The sequence below is a fragment of the Vidua chalybeata genome, chromosome 14, assembly GCF_026979565.1.
Source record: "Vidua chalybeata isolate OUT-0048 chromosome 14, bVidCha1 merged haplotype, whole genome shotgun sequence".
Lineage (NCBI taxonomy): Eukaryota > Metazoa > Chordata > Aves > Passeriformes > Viduidae > Vidua > Vidua chalybeata.
Genome location: NC_071543.1, coordinates 4,049,628 through 4,067,755, shown reverse-complemented (window position 1 = coordinate 4,067,755; position 18,128 = coordinate 4,049,628). Strand labels below are relative to the sequence as shown.

General features: G+C 53.1%; 2 protein-coding genes across 9 annotated transcripts; one reads left to right on the top strand and one right to left on the bottom strand.

Moving 5' to 3' along the window:
- Window positions 1-120: 120 nt before the first annotated feature.
- On the bottom strand, window positions 121-3,064 carry LOC128794983 (DNA-directed RNA polymerases I and III subunit RPAC2-like). 3 transcript variants are annotated; one of them, XM_053955321.1, is made up of 5 exons: window positions 2,981-3,064; window positions 2,177-2,274; window positions 1,146-1,222; window positions 783-865; window positions 121-304 (listed from the first exon to the last, which is right to left on the bottom strand). In XM_053955321.1, the coding sequence occupies exons 1-5, from the start codon at window positions 3,014-3,016 to the stop codon at window positions 257-259; spliced, it is 342 nt and encodes a 113-aa protein (XP_053811296.1). In that variant the 5' UTR covers window positions 3,017-3,064; the 3' UTR covers window positions 121-256. The 3 variants fall into 3 exon arrangements, 2 of the variants coding, with proteins under 2 accessions (XP_053811296.1, XP_053811295.1); XR_008433344.1 differs by having other exon boundaries at window positions 289-304; window positions 783-1,023; XM_053955320.1 differs by lacking the exon at window positions 121-304 and adding an exon at window positions 933-1,023.
- Window positions 3,053-18,056, top strand: VAMP7 (vesicle associated membrane protein 7). 6 transcript variants are annotated; one of them, XM_053955318.1, is made up of 9 exons: window positions 3,147-3,286; window positions 5,114-5,217; window positions 7,614-7,772; window positions 9,328-9,385; window positions 9,918-10,055; window positions 12,350-12,440; window positions 12,721-12,788; window positions 14,139-14,231; window positions 15,116-18,056. In XM_053955318.1, the coding sequence occupies exons 3-9, from the start codon at window positions 7,627-7,629 to the stop codon at window positions 15,182-15,184; spliced, it is 663 nt and encodes a 220-aa protein (XP_053811293.1). In that variant the 5' UTR covers window positions 3,147-3,286; window positions 5,114-5,217; window positions 7,614-7,626; the 3' UTR covers window positions 15,185-18,056. The 6 variants fall into 6 exon arrangements, with proteins under 6 accessions (XP_053811291.1, XP_053811294.1, XP_053811293.1 ...); XM_053955315.1 differs by having other exon boundaries at window positions 3,147-3,378; window positions 7,617-7,772; XM_053955317.1 differs by having other exon boundaries at window positions 3,147-3,378.
- Window positions 18,057-18,128: the final 72 nt, after the last annotated feature.

Sequence of the window (18,128 nt, the reverse complement as noted above, 5' to 3'; positions counted from 1 at the left end):
TTCCCAATCTGTGGAGCAGAAATTTTCCCAAATTTCCCAATCTGTGTAGCAATCTGTCTGCACGTTCTATGACTTTCCATCCCTGTGCTGAGCAGAACATATGGTGAGCTCTGCAGCATCTAAATTAATAAATTTTATTATTAAAGAAAATACATTTTGCAGCAAAGTCATAAAAAAAACCAACAACAAAAATGACCTCGTTTGGACACTGGGAATTCAACACACAGAGGTTACACATCCATGCCATTCCCAAAGGCTACTGCATCTCCTCCTCCTTCTGTGCCCTGAACTCCTTCATGCTCCTCTGAAACAAAAACAAAGCACAAATGTCACCAATGTGTCCCTGGGGTGGCACAGAGTCACCACCCTCCTGTGTGGGAACTGCTCTGGCCGGAGCCTGGAAAGGCTGGGAAGCTCTGACAGAGCTCCAGGTGCTTTTTTTGGAAGTGACTGAACTTTACAGTCACTCCAAGGGAAAGGGAGCCAGGCCATGCCACGGATCAGCCAGAGCCTGGCCAAAAAAACTCCCAGGTTTTCCTGCCAAAGCTGTCTCCAACACAGGCCTCAGCCTCCCACTCTGGGAACAAAGGACAGAACAGACCCTGAGCTCCCCAGGAATGGCCCAAGGGACAGAACAGACCCTGAGCTCCCCAGGAATGGCCCAAGGGACTGAACAGACCCTGAGTTCCCCAGGAATGGCCCAAGGGACAGAACTGACCCTGAGCTCCCCAGGAATGACCCAAGGGACAGAACAGACCCTGAGTTCCCCAGGAATGTCTCACCTCAAAGGTGTTGAGCACATGTTGGCATACACCCATCAGGTCATTCAGCCCTTTCCGGAATGGCTCCACAGCAGGAAGGGCCCCTTTGGGAAAAGATGGGAAAAGGTGGATTAGGGACACGGGAGGTGGCTTCCCAAGGGCAGTTCTTACCTCCCCAGGGATGCTGCATTCCTACTGCAGCTGGAGCAGAATTCTGGGAGCAGCCTCTGAGGCTCAGCAAAGGGGCTCAGCACTGCACTGCCTGGGAGAGGGCAGGGAGAAAGGGCTTTCCTTTATTTAACAGACTCTTGGGAAGCTGGCATGAGCAGCAGAAATTCCATGAGAACAGGGCCTCAGCCACAGAGGGACAGCCCCCAGCCTCACCTCTGGTCTGGATCCTGAAGTTGATCTTGCTTTCCGAGGGGTGTGTGATGCAGTAGCCACAGAACTCCACGTCAGGGCTGCAGGAGGGCAGAGGGGAGAGGGAGCAGTGAAACCCAGGCTAAAGCACAGCAAATGCCAGAGAAGTCAGAGGCTCAAGGCACGCCAGGCTTGCTGGGGCTCTGGATGTTTCTAGAATGACTTAGGGGAGGGATGTGCTGAGAGGAAACTCCCTGTGTGTCCTTGTTCCCTCACACCCATCTCTCTCTGAACTGAGCTGGAGCTCTGCAGGGCAAAGACACGGCTGGAACTGTGCTGGCACCACAACCAGAGCAGTGCCAGCTCTGCAGATCCAAACACGGGGTCCTGGATGCTTGGAATTCTCTCTGGAACCAAACCTGCTGCTGCTCTGCTGGGTGGAAGAGGTCCAGGGCACTGGAGGAGTTCCCAAAATGTTGCAAGGCCTCTCCTTCCAGCTGAGCTGAGTGCTGGAGCTTTGCCCTCAGCTTCGGCCACCAGCTTCTTTTATGTTGCCACAGTGATTTATCAGAGGGACCTTAAAGGCCACCCAGTCCCAGCCCTGCCACGGCCAGTGATACCTTCCACTATCTCAGGATGCTCCAAGCCCCAATATCCAACCTGGCCTAGGGCAGTTCCAGGGATGGGAAATCCACAGCCTCTCTGGGCAGCAAATGGAGTCCAGGACTCAGTTACTCCTCCAGCAGCTCAGGAGGGACTGATAGCCATGGGCTGAGCTTAACTTGGGTTCCTGGGCAGGGGAGGGTGTGGGTGGAGGCTCAGGAGAGGCTGGTCAGGCCCTTTAAGGGCTGTTGGTGCTCTCAGGGTCCTGGCACAGCACAAGGAAAAGGAGGAGCAGCAGGTGGGCGCAGGGCTCCATGTCTGACACAAAGGCTGGAAGGGCATGCACAGAGGGGATCTGGGATCATTTGCCTCGTCCCAGGGACAGCTGAGGTGTGGATCAGGAAGGAGAAGGCCAGAGCAGGGCAGGGAGGTCCCTCAGAGGCCCCACTCACTTCTTCATGACCATGTAGCGCAGGGAGTTGCCCAGGGTGTGATCCTCGTCGTGCAGCACGAATGTGACGCAGTTCCCGTCCATCCCATCCGCCTGGATCTGTCACCAGTGGGAGAGGAGAGAAGCTGTGACCCCCCTGAGGTCGGGACACCTGAAGGGTGAGGATCAGCTCCCATGTTCAGCTTCCCAGAGTAGCTGGGAGGGTTGTAGATCTCGCTGGGCCACCTCTGATGCTGCTGTGGGACCAAAACACCTTCAGGGAGGAGGGAAAGCTCCAAAATTCCACTTAGTTTTAAACCAGGTTAGTCCTGGCCTCCACCTGCTGCTGTTCACCACAGCACGAAAGAGTGTCCCTTGGAGCCATCCTGACACCATTTGTCCTGATGTTGATGCCACCTCCCCACACACGAGGGTGTGCTACCACTAAGCCAGACTTGGGAATGACAGAATCATGGAAGCACGGAATCGCTGAGGTTGGAAAAGCCCTCCAAGAGCAACGAGAACAACCATCCCCCAGCACTGCCAAGGCCACCCCAATCCATGTCCCCAGGTGCCACATCCACACGGCTTTAAATCCCTGCAGGGACGGGCACCCAACCCCTGCCCTGGGCCCTGTGCCAGGGCTGGACAGCCCTGTCCACAAAGGAATTTTCCCTGATATCCAACCTGACCCTCCCCCGGCACAACGTGAGGCTGCTTTTCCTCAGGAGCAGGGCCCAGCCCCCCGCTCCACCTCCTGTACGGGAGCGAGCGGGGCCCCCCGACCCCGACCCGATCCCACCCACCGCCCCCGGTGCCCCCTCACGGTTTCCAGCGAGGGCCCACTGCCGGTGCAGGCCATGGCGGTTCCGGGCCCGCGGCTCCGGGCTCCCGGCGGCCCCGCGGCCGGAACTACGTCGGGGCCGGGCCGGGCCGGGCGGGGCCGAGCGGGGCCGGTGGGGCCCGGGAGCGCCGGTGAGCGCGGGGGGCCCGAGGCGTTCCGGAGCCCTGGCCGGGCCGGGCCGGGGGTTTGGGTGCGGGGTTCGGGCCGGGCACAGCCCTAGCCCTGCGGCCGGCAGGCAGGCGCTGCCGGCGGGAGGAGGCCGCGCTCGGCGCCGGGAGCGGGGCACAGGCACGGGGGCGAGCACAGCGGGGTGACCGCGGTTACCGTGGGGTTATTGGCGTGTTACGGGAGAGCTGCTGGCCTGGTGTGCTACTGATGTGGTATGGGTGTGTTACTGATGTGGTACTGGGATGTAATTAGTGTGTTACTAGGATGTTACCGGCATGTTACTGGCGTGTTACTGGGGTGTTACTGGTGTGTTATTGCCGTGTTACTGGGATGGTACTGGTGTGTTATTGCCGTGTTACTGGGATGGTACTGGTGGGTTATTGCCGTGTTACTGATGTGTTATTGCCGTTTTACTAGGATGTTATTAGTGCTGCTGGCGTGTTATTAGTGTACCACTGGCCTGTAACAACCGGGGATGTTACTGGGATATTACTGTGGTATTACTGGGGTGTTATAACACTGTGTTACTGGGTTGTTATTACCGTGTTACTGGCCTGTTACCGGGGCTGTTACCAGTATGTTGTTGAGATGTTATTAGTGTGTTACTGGCCTGTTATTGGGGTGTTATTAGTGTGTTGCTGGCTTGTTACTGGGCTGTTACCCATGTATTACCTATTATTGAGGTGTTACTGCTGTGTCTGGGAGTGGACGATGTTGTGGATGTAGGACTGCATGGTTTAATTAGTTAATTAATTAAGCACAGGTGTGCTGGCAGGGGGTGCAGGGAGGCTGGAGGGAATCCGGCTCTGCTCCCAGGGGACAGTGACAGGATGGCAGGATGTGGCTGTGCCAGGGAGGTTTAGGTGGGATATTGGGAACATTCTGGCCTGGACAGGGCTGTCCAGCCCTGGCACAGGACCCAGGGCAGGGGCGGAGTGCCCACCCCTGGAGGGATTTAAAGCCATGTGGATGTGGCACTTGGGGACATGGGTCAGTGTGGCCTTGGCAGTGCTGGGGAATGGTTGTGCTCGATGCTCTTGGAGGGCTTTTCCAGCCTAAACAATTCCCTGATTCCATGCTTTGGGCTGCACGTGTTCCCTTTTTAGAGAGCTGCTTACTCAATCACCATTGTGTTGTGTGTCCTTACCCTCCTCTAAACCCTGCAATGCTGCTTCCAGGAAAGGTGATGGGGCTGGAAGTCCACGTGGATTCATTTCCTTGGTGATTTGGTCCCGTACTGATGAAGTGGGGGAACCTGAAGTAAACTGTGTGCAGAAAGGAGGCTGAACTTGGGATAAGTTGGAGCACAAATGTCACAAATCTCAGGTTCAAAATGAACAGGAGAGCCCCAGGACTTCACGGTGGAATATTCTGTAATGAAATAACAATTTTTCCATCTGCCCAGCAGAGGTTAAAGGGAAGCCTGGGCTGTATTCTGCTGAGCTCACCCTGCTCAAACGATCTCTTTATTGCAGCAGTTTGCAACTGACTGGGTTGCAACACCTCCCCTTGTTCTGCAGTGCCCTTTGCTTTCTGTTAAGAGGATTTCTGGAAGTGCAGGCAGGGACTTTCCATTGCTCACTGGCACTGAGAGGGAATCTTCTGGGCCAGAAGAGTTGCTGGAAAACAGTAAATCATCCTTACAGGAGTTTTAAACATCATGCTGAGACTGAGCCTGTGTTTCTGATGTACCTTAAGAGGTTTTTCTGTGCCTTTTTTCTGTGCCCTTGTATTGGGAGGGAATTGTTCCCTGTGAGGGTGGGCAGGCCCTGGCATAGGGTGTCCAGAGCAGCTGGGGCTGCCTCTGGATCCCTGGAATGTCCAAGGCTAGGCTGGACACTGGGGTTTGGAGCAGCCTGGGACAGTGGAATGTGTCCCTGCCCATGGCAGGGGTGGCACTGGAGGGGCTTTGAGGTCCCTCTTACCCAAACACTTCTGTGTTTCTAGGATCCTTCAGTTCAGTCCCCAGAGGGACCTCAGACAGCAGCTCATGCATCTTGCATTGTCTTTTTGGAAGGTTTGGTCTTGGCTGCTTCCAGCTGTGTAACATTGTAAGTTTAGATAGAAAAAAAGCTCTGCTTTTTTGACTGGGGTTGATTTAAAGGGATTTCATTCTCCTGTAACTGCTGAAGAAGGACGTTCTGTGGCAGTTAGCAGATTTGTGTTAGTAACAGGAGTAACACATGGCTGGTATGGGGCTGCTCAGGGAGAAAAATGCTCCTGGTTAATCTCTTTTACTTCATTTAACCCCTTCTGCTCAGAGCTGGGGCTGGTGTTACTGCCAGGCACAGAGCTCCTGTGTCCTGAGCACAGCGAGGGCCAGGAATTTGGGGAGTCAGGACTGTGAACTCGGGGAGATGAGGGCTGTGAATCTGGGGAGGTGAGAGCCAGGAACTCAGGGAATTGAGGACTGTGGGATCCTGCAGTGCCAGCGAGTGTCACCTCACTCTGCTGCTGAAGTGTCACCTCAGGTTCCATTAATATCCAATATGAAAAGAGCAGAGATTTGTAGGAGTTGTCTAAACCACTTCACAATCCTCAGCTGGGGCTGCCCTTGTTCTGCCCAGGGCACTGAGGTGTCTGTGTGTGTGGGTTCTGTACTCTGAGTTTCAGCTGGTCCTTGCAGGGCAGGGGCAGGCTTTGGGGATGTATTTTCTGCTCCTTTCTGTGGCTCCTGGGTGACTGCAGGAGCAGACAGTGGTTTTGTGGTGCTGGACACTCAGCTGATTGCTCAAGAGGTGTTGGTGATTCCAGGCTGTGCCCTGGTGTTGCTCCACGGTCTGGGGCAGCCCTGGGCTGGCCAAATCCTCTGTGTCCACTGGCTCTGCAGGGACAGGAGGGTGCAGTGAATTCCCTGGGCTGAGTTAGCTCATAATCTTATTTAAGACAGGAGCATTTCAACCTGAAATTGAGCCAAAGTGGAGATTACTAAGAGCTGAAACATAAAGGAATAAGCAATTCCTTGGAAGCTTCCTGCAGCAGCCAGCATCTCTACCTGAAGAGCAACCAAGGCAGATACCAGACCCAACAAATTTTTCATGAGGATGAAAGAAAGCTAAACCTTGGATAAGTCACATTAAATGCTGTTCACAGCAGAGGGAAGGGCAACCCCAACGGCCAGAGCAGCTGTGGCTGCCCCTGGATCCCTGGAAGTGGCCAAGGCCAGGCTGGACATTGGGGCTTGGAGCCACCTGGGACAGCAGAAAGTGTCCCTGCCATGGGGATGGTCTTGAGGTCCCTTCCAGCCCCAGCCATTCCATGGTTCTGTTCCCCTTGGCAGTGCTCCCAGGTGGTTGTGTGGAGTCTGTCCTGTGAGTAAATCCATGCCTTTATCCTTTTCTCCTCCAATGCTGGGCTCAGACCTGTGGGAGGTTTGGAGATGCTCTGGTCAGTGCTGGCCAAGCCTGAGTCAGTGGGGCTCAGCCTGCCCAGGTGAGCCCTGCTGGGGTGGTGGTTGGATCTCCTTTCATGGCCTTGTTAATCCAGAAGAGATCCCTAATTCTCAGCAGGCAGTGCCAGGGAGATGGAAAATCTGGATCCAGAAGCTCAGCCAGCACTCCTGGTCTGTGGCTGTTCCCAGAGAGGTCTCCTGGGGGATTCAGGAGAGGTCTGTGATCGTGCCAGATCTGTCGAGGCACAGAGCAGAGCAGGTAATAAGTAGGGTCTAAGTGCAAAGTGAAAAATGAGATTTTTGGGTTTTGCAGGGTCCAAAGTCGTCCTAAGTCCTTCCTGAGCAGAAAAGAGGCTTATGGATGTGCAGGATGAGCAGGCCAGCTGTCCCAGCTGGGCTCTGACATGTGTGCCATGTGTTAGATCTGGCTTTGGCTGTAGATTAATGTGCTGATACTTGAGCTGATTAAGAATGTCCCTTTCTGTGGCAGCAGGGATGTTTTTCCAGCTCTGGAGACTTAGGGAATCCCACAATGGTTTGAGATTGGAAGGGAGCTTGAAGCTCATCCAGTTCCAACTCCCAGCGCCTTCTGCTAACCCAGGTGGCTCCAAGCCCCATCTAGCCTGGCCTTGGGCATTGCCAGGGATCCAGGGGCAGCCACGGCTGCTCTGGCTTTTGGGGTTGCCCTTCCCTCTGCTGTGAGGAACATTTAATGTGACTTATCCAAGGTTTAGTTTTCTTTCATCCTCATAAACCTGTTGGGTCTGGTTTCTGCCTTGGTTGCTCTTCAGGTAGAGATGCTGGCTCCACAGCTTCTCTGGGCAACCTCAGCTTTGCCACCCTCACAGGGCACAGAGGTGATAAAACCCCTTTTTCTAGAGGGTTTTGTGTCATTGTGAGCAGAGCCTAAAAGGGGGAAATGAGACAACTTTGTGGTCGTGGCGTCCTGGCTGAGTCCTGGCCACGTCCTGCTCCCTGTGCCAGGGGACACTGTGCAGGTCCCTGTGCCACCCTGCAGGTGCCCCCAGTCCTGATGTCCCCCTGTTGTGTCCCAAGCAGGAGAGTAGCCATGGCCATCCTGTTTGCAGTTGTGGCGAGGGGCACCACCATCCTGGCCAAGCACGCCTGGTGTGGGGGCAACTTCCTGGAGGTGACCGAGCAGATCCTGGCCAAAATCCCATCCGAGAACAACAAACTGACCTATTCCCATGGCAAGTGAGTAACCCCTCTCCTTGGCTCTGGGGGACTTGTGAGGACAGGGAGAAACTGGGTGGGGGTGTGTTTGGGGGTGTTTCAGTGATTCTGCAGGTTTTTTCTGCCTGAATTCCCATTTGATGGAACATGCCACCAGCTCAGTAGCTACTTTATGTCCCCCAGAACTTTGCAGCATAACCAGGATTTCAGTTCAGCTCCAGCAGCAGTTGATATAAAATCAAATCTTCCATTTCTATACAATTCCAAAGGGAGCTGGAGGGTGCCCAGCTGTGGAATCTTTGGAGTTTGGCTTCTGGAAACTTCCCCTGGATTTTCTGAGGCTTGAAGTTGGCTTTAGGTGAAACTGTTACCCTTCTTGGGGGCTTTGAGACAAGCTGTGCTCACAGATCACATGGGGTCATCCTGAGCTGCCCCAAATCTAGTCTGCAGGACAGAGAGGTTTCTCCCAGGATTTCCCCAGCTCTCTGAACCCTTGGTCAGTGTTGGTAGGACAGGGAGTAATGATGCTTCATCACCTGTGACTTCCTGCACATGGGAAGTGGGTGAGTCAATGGGAACAAACTAAAACAACTGTGGAGAAACCAGATTTAAAAGTGTTGGAGCCCATTCCAGCTGGTTTTTAGGAATTGGCAGCATGGCTGGATCCTCTCTGGTGCCCAAGCTGTTGTGTCAGAGCTGTTCTGAGGATACAGAACTGGGCTTGCTCAGGAGCACAGCCAGTCCCTGTGGGAGATGTTTTGGAGGCAGTGCCTGCTCTGGAGTCTGACACACCTTGGATGCTGCAGCTCTTCTCTCCTGCTGGAATTTTAAGGATAAATTTTAATATTTTAAGTCATTTCTTTAAGTGAAAGGAAATAACTTTGCCTTGAGTGCTGTTCAACCAAGTGAAAAGTTGAGTTTCAGGAGTGCTGTGGTGCCTTTTTTGAGATAACTGGGCAGAATGTGGGAGCTGTGAAGCTCGGTAAGCACTTGGAGTTGTTCCTCCTGTCTGGAGCCTCCCAGGGATCCTCTGCCTCCCAGCCTATAGGCTAAAAAACTCCCTGGGTTCTGTCCAAGATAGTTCATCCCGTTCTGAAACAGGAAAAACTTGAGGAACTTTGAACTCCTTACATTCATTTAATGAGTTCTTTTTGTTTTTAAGAAGAACTTCTGTGTCTTTTGTATAAATCTCCAAGGAAAAGCAGCCCTCTGGCATTAGGAATTCTTGGGTTACTCTCTCTCTCTGCTGTTGGGATTCTTCTTGTCCTCTCTGAGGAATCTGCAGGCTGGTACCAGACATGTTTCACCTCACTCCTTCCTGGAGAGTTGTGTATGTGCAAGGGTTTTTGAACATTTAATGGGAACAGACCTTCAGGGCAGAGACCTGTGCCCCAGCCTCACTTCCCTGGACATTTACCTTGGACCTGTTTATCTGTGCCAGCTCCATAGAATTACTGGGATTTTCTCTTGCCAGCCCCCAAAGGCCCCACAGGCAGCAGTGGCTTCTGGAAAACGAAATTCTGGAAATGTGGCAGCTTCCAGTGATGTTTTGTTTGTTGCTTTCTATTCCCTGCAGTTACCTGTTCCATTACATCTGTCAGGACAGGATCATTTACCTGTGCATCACAGATGATGTGAGTACTGGGGACACAGCTACAGCCCAGGCAGGCCCTGGAAAATTGGGGAATTTTGGTTTCCATATGACAGTTATTAGTGAGGGCTGCTCTGAGGTGCCTTTTCTCCTACTGGAGCTGCTGTAACCTCAGTTGCAGCTTTGAACTCAGCCTGGAGCTCAGATTGGAGTTGTGGGATGCTTTGGGTCCAGAGTGACCTTCAAAATCATCCCATTCCAACCCTGCCACAGGAGGGACCTTCCAGTCCTGTGGATTGTGAGTTTTGGGGTGAAGTTCTTGGCTTTGCTGAGTTTCTCTCTCGGTGCAGTGGGTTGGTGGCGCAGAGACCATTCCAGTTGCCAGTGGAATTTGCCTGGTGCACCTGAATTCTGGAAGTGCTGCAGGAAATCCTCCCCCTCAGAGCAGAATTGGAGCTGGCACAGCCCCAGGGCGGCCAGTGTCACAGCCAGTGTCACAGCCAGGCAGAGCTGGGAGCTGCAGCTCCCAGCTCTGCAGGCTGTTTGTGCTGACTCTCTGTGCTCTCTGCTGGCAGGACTTTGAGCGCTCCAGAGCCTTCATGTTCCTGAACGAGATCAAGAAGCGGTTCCAGACCACGTACGGCTCACGGGCACAGACCGCCCTGCCCTACGCCATGAACAGCGAGTTCTCCTCTGTGCTGGCTGCACAGCTGGTGAGGCCCCTGGCTGCTCCCTGCCAGCCCAGCTTCCCCAGAAATCCTCCTTGCGTGGGGTTTTGGGGGGGGTTTGAGATGTCCCTTGGATTATAGATGAGGTGTCCTGGGAATGGTGGCTTTAGGGCTGTCCCCAGCCTGTGGTGCGGCTGTGCCTGTGGGGTGGGAGGCTCTCAGAGCTCTGCTGGGGCTGTTCTCCAGAGAGGGCTTGGCTCTTTTGCTGCTTATCCCATGGAAGGACCAGGTTTGGGGGTCTCACAGCTGCAGGGGGAGGGGCCCTTTGTGGAGACAGCAAAACCCTCCCCAGTGTAGGAATTGTGGAGCAGTCCCAGCTGTACCAGTTGTGTGGTGGTGCAGGGTGGGGCCAGGGCTCTGAGGAAGGATTTGCACCTGCACTGCTCCTGCCTGAAGTTTGCCCTGGAATTTGGGGCTGTGCAGGTGGTTTGGAGCAGGGAGAGTCACAGGAGTTCATTCCAGGAGCTGCTCCTTGCCTTCCACAGCAGGGGGAGATCAAGGAATAATGCCAGTGCAGAATGAATAGGATTAACTTCCTGTGTGTGAGGAAAGAGCTTTTCCTCTCCACCAGGCTTTGGTGTGTGGGGACTGAAACTACCCAAAGTGCTGACTCATCACTTTATAAGCTCTTCAGGGCTGGAATAATCTGGAATTGCCTTATCAGAAAAGCCAGACTGTCTTTGGAGCCATGGGGCTGATATTCCTCTAAAATCCCAGCCTTTCCATCTCCCTCAGCACAGGAGGAGCTGCCTGAGCTTTTCCAAATTGCTGGGATCCAGGGGTCAGGTGAGGGGAGTTCAGCGCTGACAGAGCCCTTCCCTCCCCTGATCCCATGTGATGTGAGGGCTGACATTCCTTGCTTTGCAGGAGCAGGGATGTTCTCCAGGAGGTTCCCGTGTGAGGCAAAGATCCAGTCCCAGCTCAAGTGCAGCACTCAGATAATCCTGGAAAGGGAGACTGTGCTTCCAGTAAAACCAGTGCCCAGCATTGACAGTGGCCAGTCTGAAACCTCCTGGGAATCTCCCTTGAGGAGAAGGTGGAGGTGGAGGAGCTGCTGATTTGGTGCTGTCACCGTGAGCTGTGACTGCCCAGGTGGGGGTGGCAGTTTCAGACTGGCTCCCTGTGCTGTCAGAAATTGAACTCCTAACCAGAAGAAAATCAGGATTTAAGCAGCTACATGGGTGATCATGGAGCAAAGCTGTCGTGATGTGAGCAGTGACTAAAATCCATGCAGGAATAGCAGAGCTCAGTTCCCTGATGCTGACTGGGCCTTGGATCCTGCAAACACTCAGGTTCCTTTAACGTGGGGTTGGCTCGTGCTGCTCTGACCCATCCTGAGTTGTGCAGTCACCAGAGGATCCCTGGGATCCCCAAACTGGAGGAACAGTCTGAGAGAAGTCCCTGTCACTTGTGAAGGGAATGGAGGGGGAGGGATGACAGGAATGGTGCTCAGGATAAACACCAGAGGGGCTGGCAGCAGCAAAGCTGTCAGTGAGGGCTCAGCTGTACCCAGGAGGTGACAGGGGAGATCCTCTGGGACGGCTCTGCGACATGGGATGGCTCTGGGACATGGGATGGCTCCATTCCTTTGGGGAGAGCAGTCAGGCCACTCAAAGTGGCCACCTTCACCATCTGGTGTGGCATTCCCAAACTGTTGGCTTCTTGAGGCTCCTGTTTTCCCTGGCTCCTGGTTTTTGAGGCTCCTGTTTTCCCTGGCTCCTGGTTTTTGAGGCTCCTGTTTTCCCTGGCTCCTGGTTTTTGAGGCTCCTGTTTTACCTGGCTCCTAGTTTTTGAGGCTTCTGTTTTCCCTGCCTGTTCTTGTAGGAATGTGACCCCTGTTGACGGAGTCACCAAATTATTCTTTGTCTGCTTAAAAAGGCAAAAAGCCCAAAAGTTTCTCTCCTCAATTTAGTAAAAAGACATCTCATAAGACCTTTAAGATTTCACCTCAGACCTAGAGCTACCCAATTAGACAGAAGCCAAGAGGTCTTGTGTAAATAATTCACTAAAAAAAAAAAAAAGAAAACAAAAGAAATAATCACTTTTATAGAGTGTTTTAACAAGAGCACAAACCTCTTACCCCTAACTCAAGTTTTTCTCTGTAAGAGCTTTGTTATTTTGCATTTTATTAAACCTTTTTCTATTTCCAACACAACCTCAAAAACCATCCTACTAGTTTTGTACCATTCCAAGTAGCAAAGCTATCTCAAGTGTAATAAATTCCTCTTGGAGCTCATAAGACCTAGCTCAAAGAGTAAAACATTTGTTCTCTGTTGCAGAAATACCACTCAGAGAGCAAGGGCCCAGACCAGGTGGCAGAGACACAAGCCCAGATCGATGAACTCAAAGGGATCATGGTCCGGAACATAGGTACTGCTTCTTTGGGAAACGCTCTCTGCAGCTGCTTTTAGTTTGGGTTTGGGTGTTGCCAAGTCTGATCATTCAAAATAGAGGGTGAGATCTGGAGTTGAGCAGAATTCAGTCCCAAAATGCAGCCTGTGTGATGTGAGGCTGTTCCCTAAGGCCCTGGTTATCCCAGGGAGGGTAGAAACTACAGCCAGGAGCTCCTGGCTTGGGCTTGGGTGTTGGGGGCAGCTTTTTGCTCTGGGATTTCACCTTCGGAGCTGGATTTTTTGTCTCTTTTCTCCAGACCTTGTGGCACAAAGAGGAGAGAAGCTGGAGCTGCTGATTGATAAAACAGAGAATCTCGTGGATTCGGTGAGTCTGTGGAAGTTGTGTTACTGGAGCAGGGAGGTAGGGACAGCACCTGGAGACACTTAAAGCACACAGAGGAATCGAGACCTGCAGGGAATCCTTCCCCCTCCAAGCTGTTTCCCAGCTGCTTCCCAGTTTGGGAAAGATCCAGCTTCCCCCTGCTGCCTGTGCCACAGCCAGCCAAGGGTGACACATCCCTGTCCTCATCCCTTGTGCCCAGGATGGGGAAAACCCTCTCATTATCTGCAGTGATAGGAGAGATAAAATCACAATTTACACTTCCCTGTCAGCCTGGGCTGAAGGCAGCTGGATGCAAATAAACTGGAAAATGTGCATCTGTGGAGTTGTTCTGATACCAGCAGAGAAAATGTGGCTGATTTAAAATTAAAAAAGCTGAGTTGTTGCATCTAAATAATCTTTAAAGACTCCAGAGCTTCTTGGAGTGTTTCTGAGGAAGTGAAGACAAAAAAAAAAAAACCCAAATTAATGCAATTATAAAGCACAGTTATCTAGCAAAGTGCTGTTCACTCTGGAAGCTTTTTGTCTTTTCTTTGGGAATCCCTGGCCCTGGCTCAGCATCCTCCTCTGCAGCATCCTGGCTTGGTGCCCAGCTCCTGTGGCATCCAGTCCTCGGGCTGGGAGAGTGCCAGGAGCTCCTGTGTGGGGCTGTGGGGATCCAAACATCCCTGAGCTGTCCCAAAGCCCTCCTGCTTTGGAAGGCAGCAGAGATGCCTGGAGTTTATCCAGCAGGGAACAGCCCTGGAGCTTCCAGGTGTTCAGACCTTCCCCTGTCCTCAAGTGATGGCAGGGCTGAAAGCTCAGGTGAAGCTTTAGGGAAAGGGACTGGAATTCCTTCAGCAGCCCTGGAGATCTAGGGCTTCTGTTCCCCATCTTGGGAATGGGCCTCACAGTAGAACTGCAGCTCCCGGGGATGTGGTTCCTGCCTGCTGCAGCCTCATGGAGGGTGGTTTGTAGGAAAAGCTGGCACTGCCCAGTGAAATGAGCTGCTGGAATGGCTGCTTCGTGGGCAGGTGCATCCTGCCTAAGCTGTGTGGGGAATGGGTGTGGGAATGGCTGCACTGGCCCAGCCTGGGGGAGTTTGGGGTCATTTGGTGCCCAAACCCTATTTTGGATGCATGGAATTGCCGGGACACTTGGGACAGGACAACCACAAGCTTTCCATAACGTGTTACCCAGGATCCCTGACAGAGTCCAAGCCAGGCTGGACACTGGGGCTTGGTGCAGCCTGAGATTGTGGAAGCTGTCCCTGCCATGGCAGGGGGTGGCACTGGATGAGCCTTAGGTCCCTTCCAGCCCAATCCATCCTGGGATTTCCCTTGTTTTCTCTTGCAGTCAGTGACTTTCAAAACCACCAGCAGGAACCTTGCCCGAGCCATGTGTATGAAGAACCTCAAGCTCACCATCGTCATCATCATCGTGTCCATTGTGAGTGTGGAGCCTGGAGCTGCTGTGCCAGGCTGAACCCCTGGACACTCCAGATCCCTGTTGCTGTCCTGGGATCTTTGTGTGCCCAGCTCTGCCTGGGAGGGCAGAACAAGGACAGAGTCTCTTGATGGGCTTGTATGAGGAGAGGGTGAAGGGCCTGGACAATCAGTACTGCAGGCAGTGGCTGAGGGGGCTTAGCCTGGAGAAGAGGAGGCTCAGGGGGGACCTTTTGGCTCTACAAGTACCTGGAAGGAGGTTGTGATGGGGTGGGGATTGGTCTCTTCTCCCAGGCAAGAGGGGAAATGGGGTCAGGTTGCACTGGGGGATTCAGGTTGTATATTAGGAAAAATTCCTTCTGTGACAGAGAGATGAAGCCCAGGGCAGTGCTGGGGTCACCATGGAGGTGTTCAGAAAACGAGTGGATGTGGCACGTTGTGACATGGTTTAAGGGACATGGGGGATTTGATCCAAGGTTGGACTTGATGATCATGGAGGTCTTTTCCAACCTTTGTTACCCTCTGAGAGGAGATGGGAGCACTGTGTCCAGGAGCTGCCCCTGCTTGCCCTAGGAGCAGCTGAGGTGCCCTGCTTGAGCTGGGGTGACTTTTGATCTCTCAGTCCTGGTGGGATCTCATTCTGTGACTCTGAAATGGCTTTTTTTTGGTGTGACGGTTCCTCTCCAGCTATGAGGACTGTGGATGGAGCAACTGCAGGGTGAGGGTGGGAAGCACTTTTGTCACCTCCATGGGGACACTTCTCAGCTGCAGGAGTGTGGAGGGACGGGAGAGTGTTAGACATGTTCTTCAAGGCTTTGACCATCTGAGATTTCCATGTGTGTGCTGTGGCAGTCAATGACTGCTGGGAATCCCTAATTCCCTCCCCAGGTGATCCTGTACATCATCCTCTCAGCTCTGTGTGGCGGGCTGGCCTGGCCCAGCTGCGTGCAGAAGTAACTGGAGCTGGAGCTGCTCACCAGGAGATGAGGCAGAGTGTGAAGAAGGAACCTCCAGAGTGACTCCCTCCTGTCACCATTGCCACCTTCCACCTCCCATCCCTCCAGGACTTCAGACTTTTTGCCTTATCACCCAGACAGACCCAGTAGGTCGCTGCTCCCACAGCTGTGACCTCAAGAGTGGGCTGGGTTAATTACTTGAAAGAATTTTTGTGTTCCTTTTGCTGTCCCAATGCCACCCCTACTGAGGGTTCTGTGCATGCTGGCCCCGTGTCCGTGTGGCTTCCTGTGGGTGGGGACAGGGTGGCTGCAGCTCTCCCACCTGGGATGGAACTGTCCCACAAAGGACAGGGGACAGATGGGTTAGGGGTCCCACAGAGCCTCTCCTGCACATCTGGCCACATCTGGTGGCTCCCAGTGCTGCACCATGGGGAGGCCACAGTGTCACCCTGGTAGGAACAAATGGGGTCTGGGCTTTGTGCACTCACAGGTGGAGGTGCTGCTGCTGGGGTAATCTCCCTGTTCCTGCAGTGATCCTGCAGGCAGGAGGAGGGTATGGGGTCACCTCAGCATGTGCAATGGCTGCCTCTTCATCCTCACTTCTTCCTCATCTCCCCCTGGGCTGGTGGCTGAACGGACACAGCAACGGGGCTGATTGCACACGGTTCAGGATCTGCTTCCTCACAGATGATTTCTCCTGCTCCTCTTTGGAGGGTGGACTGCAATGAGTATAATTCTGGCACTGGCTACGGTGAATTTGGGGCCAGTCTGGTTTGCTGAGGTGTCAGGGAGCTGCTGCTTGTGCTTCTCCTGGAAGGTGTGCACTGAAACTGGAGGACAGAGAAGGGTTGGAGTTGGTGGCCGGTGACTCTCCAAGGTCTGAGAGAGAAAGGCTCTGCCAGAGGATGAATGTTCTCCTTTGGGAGGATTTCAAACCAAACCCAAGGCTGGTAACCAAATGCAGGCTCAGGGGTGCTGTTTCTGTGCCAGCTGCACATCTCCATCCCAAGCCAGGCCTGGCTGAGGAGCTGGAGTTGCTGGGGCCTGGGAAAGAGCTGGGGACACTTCTGTCCTGGAGCTGAGGGGCTCCTTTCCCAGGGAAAAAACGGAAACACACTTCAGGGGGGAAGGAACCTGCTTTTGGCCCAGGGAAGTTGAGGGATGGAAGGGGAGGCTTCTTCTGGTGTCTGAGCTGGAGCACTAAGTTGGTGCCCTGAGGTCCTGGTGACACTGGCAGGGTGGGGAGGCGGCTCTGCTGCTCCTTCCCTTGTGGCACCGACCATGGAGCTTCCCAGCAGGGCCCAGGTAAAGAGTTAGTCTTCTATGAACAGTGGCTCCTTTGGATTTGTCTTCTGCTAGGCTGAATTTTCACCAAGGGTGATTGGATCTTGATCTCCACAAAGTGCCAGTGGCTACTGGCACCTCCTTCTCTTTCTGTTCTGAATGTAAAGTTGGAGCCCCCTCCCTGCAGCTCCTGCTCCTGCAGCCCCAGGTCCAGCTGTGCATGTTTTAGGGATCATGCTGTTACCATGTTCATTTGGATGATTTCTTGTCTTACGTACAAACAATTTTTAAAGAAAATCCTTCCTTTCCTTCTTGAGGATGCACTGAGGCATTAGTGTAAAAAACCATTACCTTGATTTCAATAAAATTCCTGTACAGAAAGCAGAGTTCCATAGTTCTGTGGAACACCTACCTTGGGAATGCTCCATGCTGATGCAGGGGGAAGTTTTGGAAGCAGGCTCATGCTTCGGGATGAGGGAGTTGGATTTCCTCTTGGACTTGCAAAAATTGTTGGAGTTGTTGATTGTTATCTCAGTTCAAGGCAAAGCTGCATTTTAATGGTATCAGCCAGGACATGGGATGATAGAGAATACTGGGAGCTGAAGTGAGATCACTTGGTGTGAAAACAGCTCAGAAAAACAAAGGGATAAAATTAACAGCTCCGAGTGTGATGGTTCTGTCAGAGCTGTGCTCTCTTCCCTCCTGAAGTGAGACAGCCTCTCCCAAGTGCCTGTCAGCATCAGGTTTGTACTGGAAACACCTAGGAATCCCAGCAAAATCCAACCTCAGCACCTTCCTGCTGCTCTGTTCAGCCTGGAAGTGCATCCAGGTCTGCACCTCCACAGCCAGCCAGGCTGGAACACATGGAAACAATCCCACCTGTCTGAGGGGCTTTAACTGGGATGTAGCCTTCAACTAGTTAATAGCTGACTCTTTCAGGAAGTTTCTCTTCTTCACCTACTGTTACATGTCCATGGAAGAGCAGCAGCTCTTGACTCAGGTGGGTGGATAAAAGCAGTGACTGGAAAATCCCCTTTGGAATTCAGGGCACAGGAAGGGCAACAGGAGAACCATCCAGTAATAGAGAAATCAGACAGATGTGGCTGCTCTTTTACCTTTCTGTGCCCTGGGAAGATCAATGTGAGCAGGGTCCAGCTGTGCCAGCAGGGAGAGGTCTTGGAAAAGAATGTTCTGGATGAGGGGAGAGCCTCAACAGGGCAGTGCTGGGACCCCATGGAGCTTTATCAGGGTGGAAGTGGCAGCCAGGGACAAAGCAGCAGCTCCAGCTGAGCCTCCTGGGCCCCTTCTCTGCCCTGTGAGTGCTGCTGGTGCCAGCCCTGGCCTGGCAGGGCTGGGTGATGGCACAGGAACACTCCTGGGCCCCTCACAGCACTGTGGGCACAACTGTCTCTTCTTCTTTTCCTGGATCACAAGAGATCCCTGCAGTGCAGGAACTTCCCCTGTGCTGCTTCCTGCCTTTGGTTCTGCTCAGGCCACGTGTGGATGTTTCAGAAATTGCATACACTGAGTGCCTTGTCCTTCTGATCTCTGCAGAATTAAAGGTAAATCTCACTTCTTGCATCCTACCAGACTTTATTGAAGCCTTTGTAGAGCTCTTTTCTGTCAGGAGAAGCCTTGTTCATGGCACAAAACTCACTGTT

Bases quoted from the DNA above. Each gene is read 5' to 3' on its own strand.
- VAMP7 (XM_053955314.1), top strand. The intron at 7,773-9,327 runs GTGAGTAACCCC...TATTCCCTGCAG, and splicing joins CTGACCTATTCCCATGGCAA to TTACCTGTTCCATTACATCT. The intron at 10,056-12,349 runs GTGAGGCCCCTG...TCTCTGTTGCAG, and splicing joins CTGTGCTGGCTGCACAGCTG to AAATACCACTCAGAGAGCAA.
- LOC128794983 (XM_053955320.1), bottom strand. From the start codon at position 3,016: ATGGCCTGCACCGGCAGTGGGCCCTCGCTGGAAACC. The intron at 2,275-2,980 runs GTGAGGGGGCAC...CACTGGTGACAG, and splicing joins GTGGGCCCTCGCTGGAAACC to ATCCAGGCGGATGGGATGGA. The intron at 866-932 runs GTAAGAACTGCC...CTTTTCCCAAAG, and splicing joins AATGCAGCATCCCTGGGGAG to GGGCCCTTCCTGCTGTGGAG.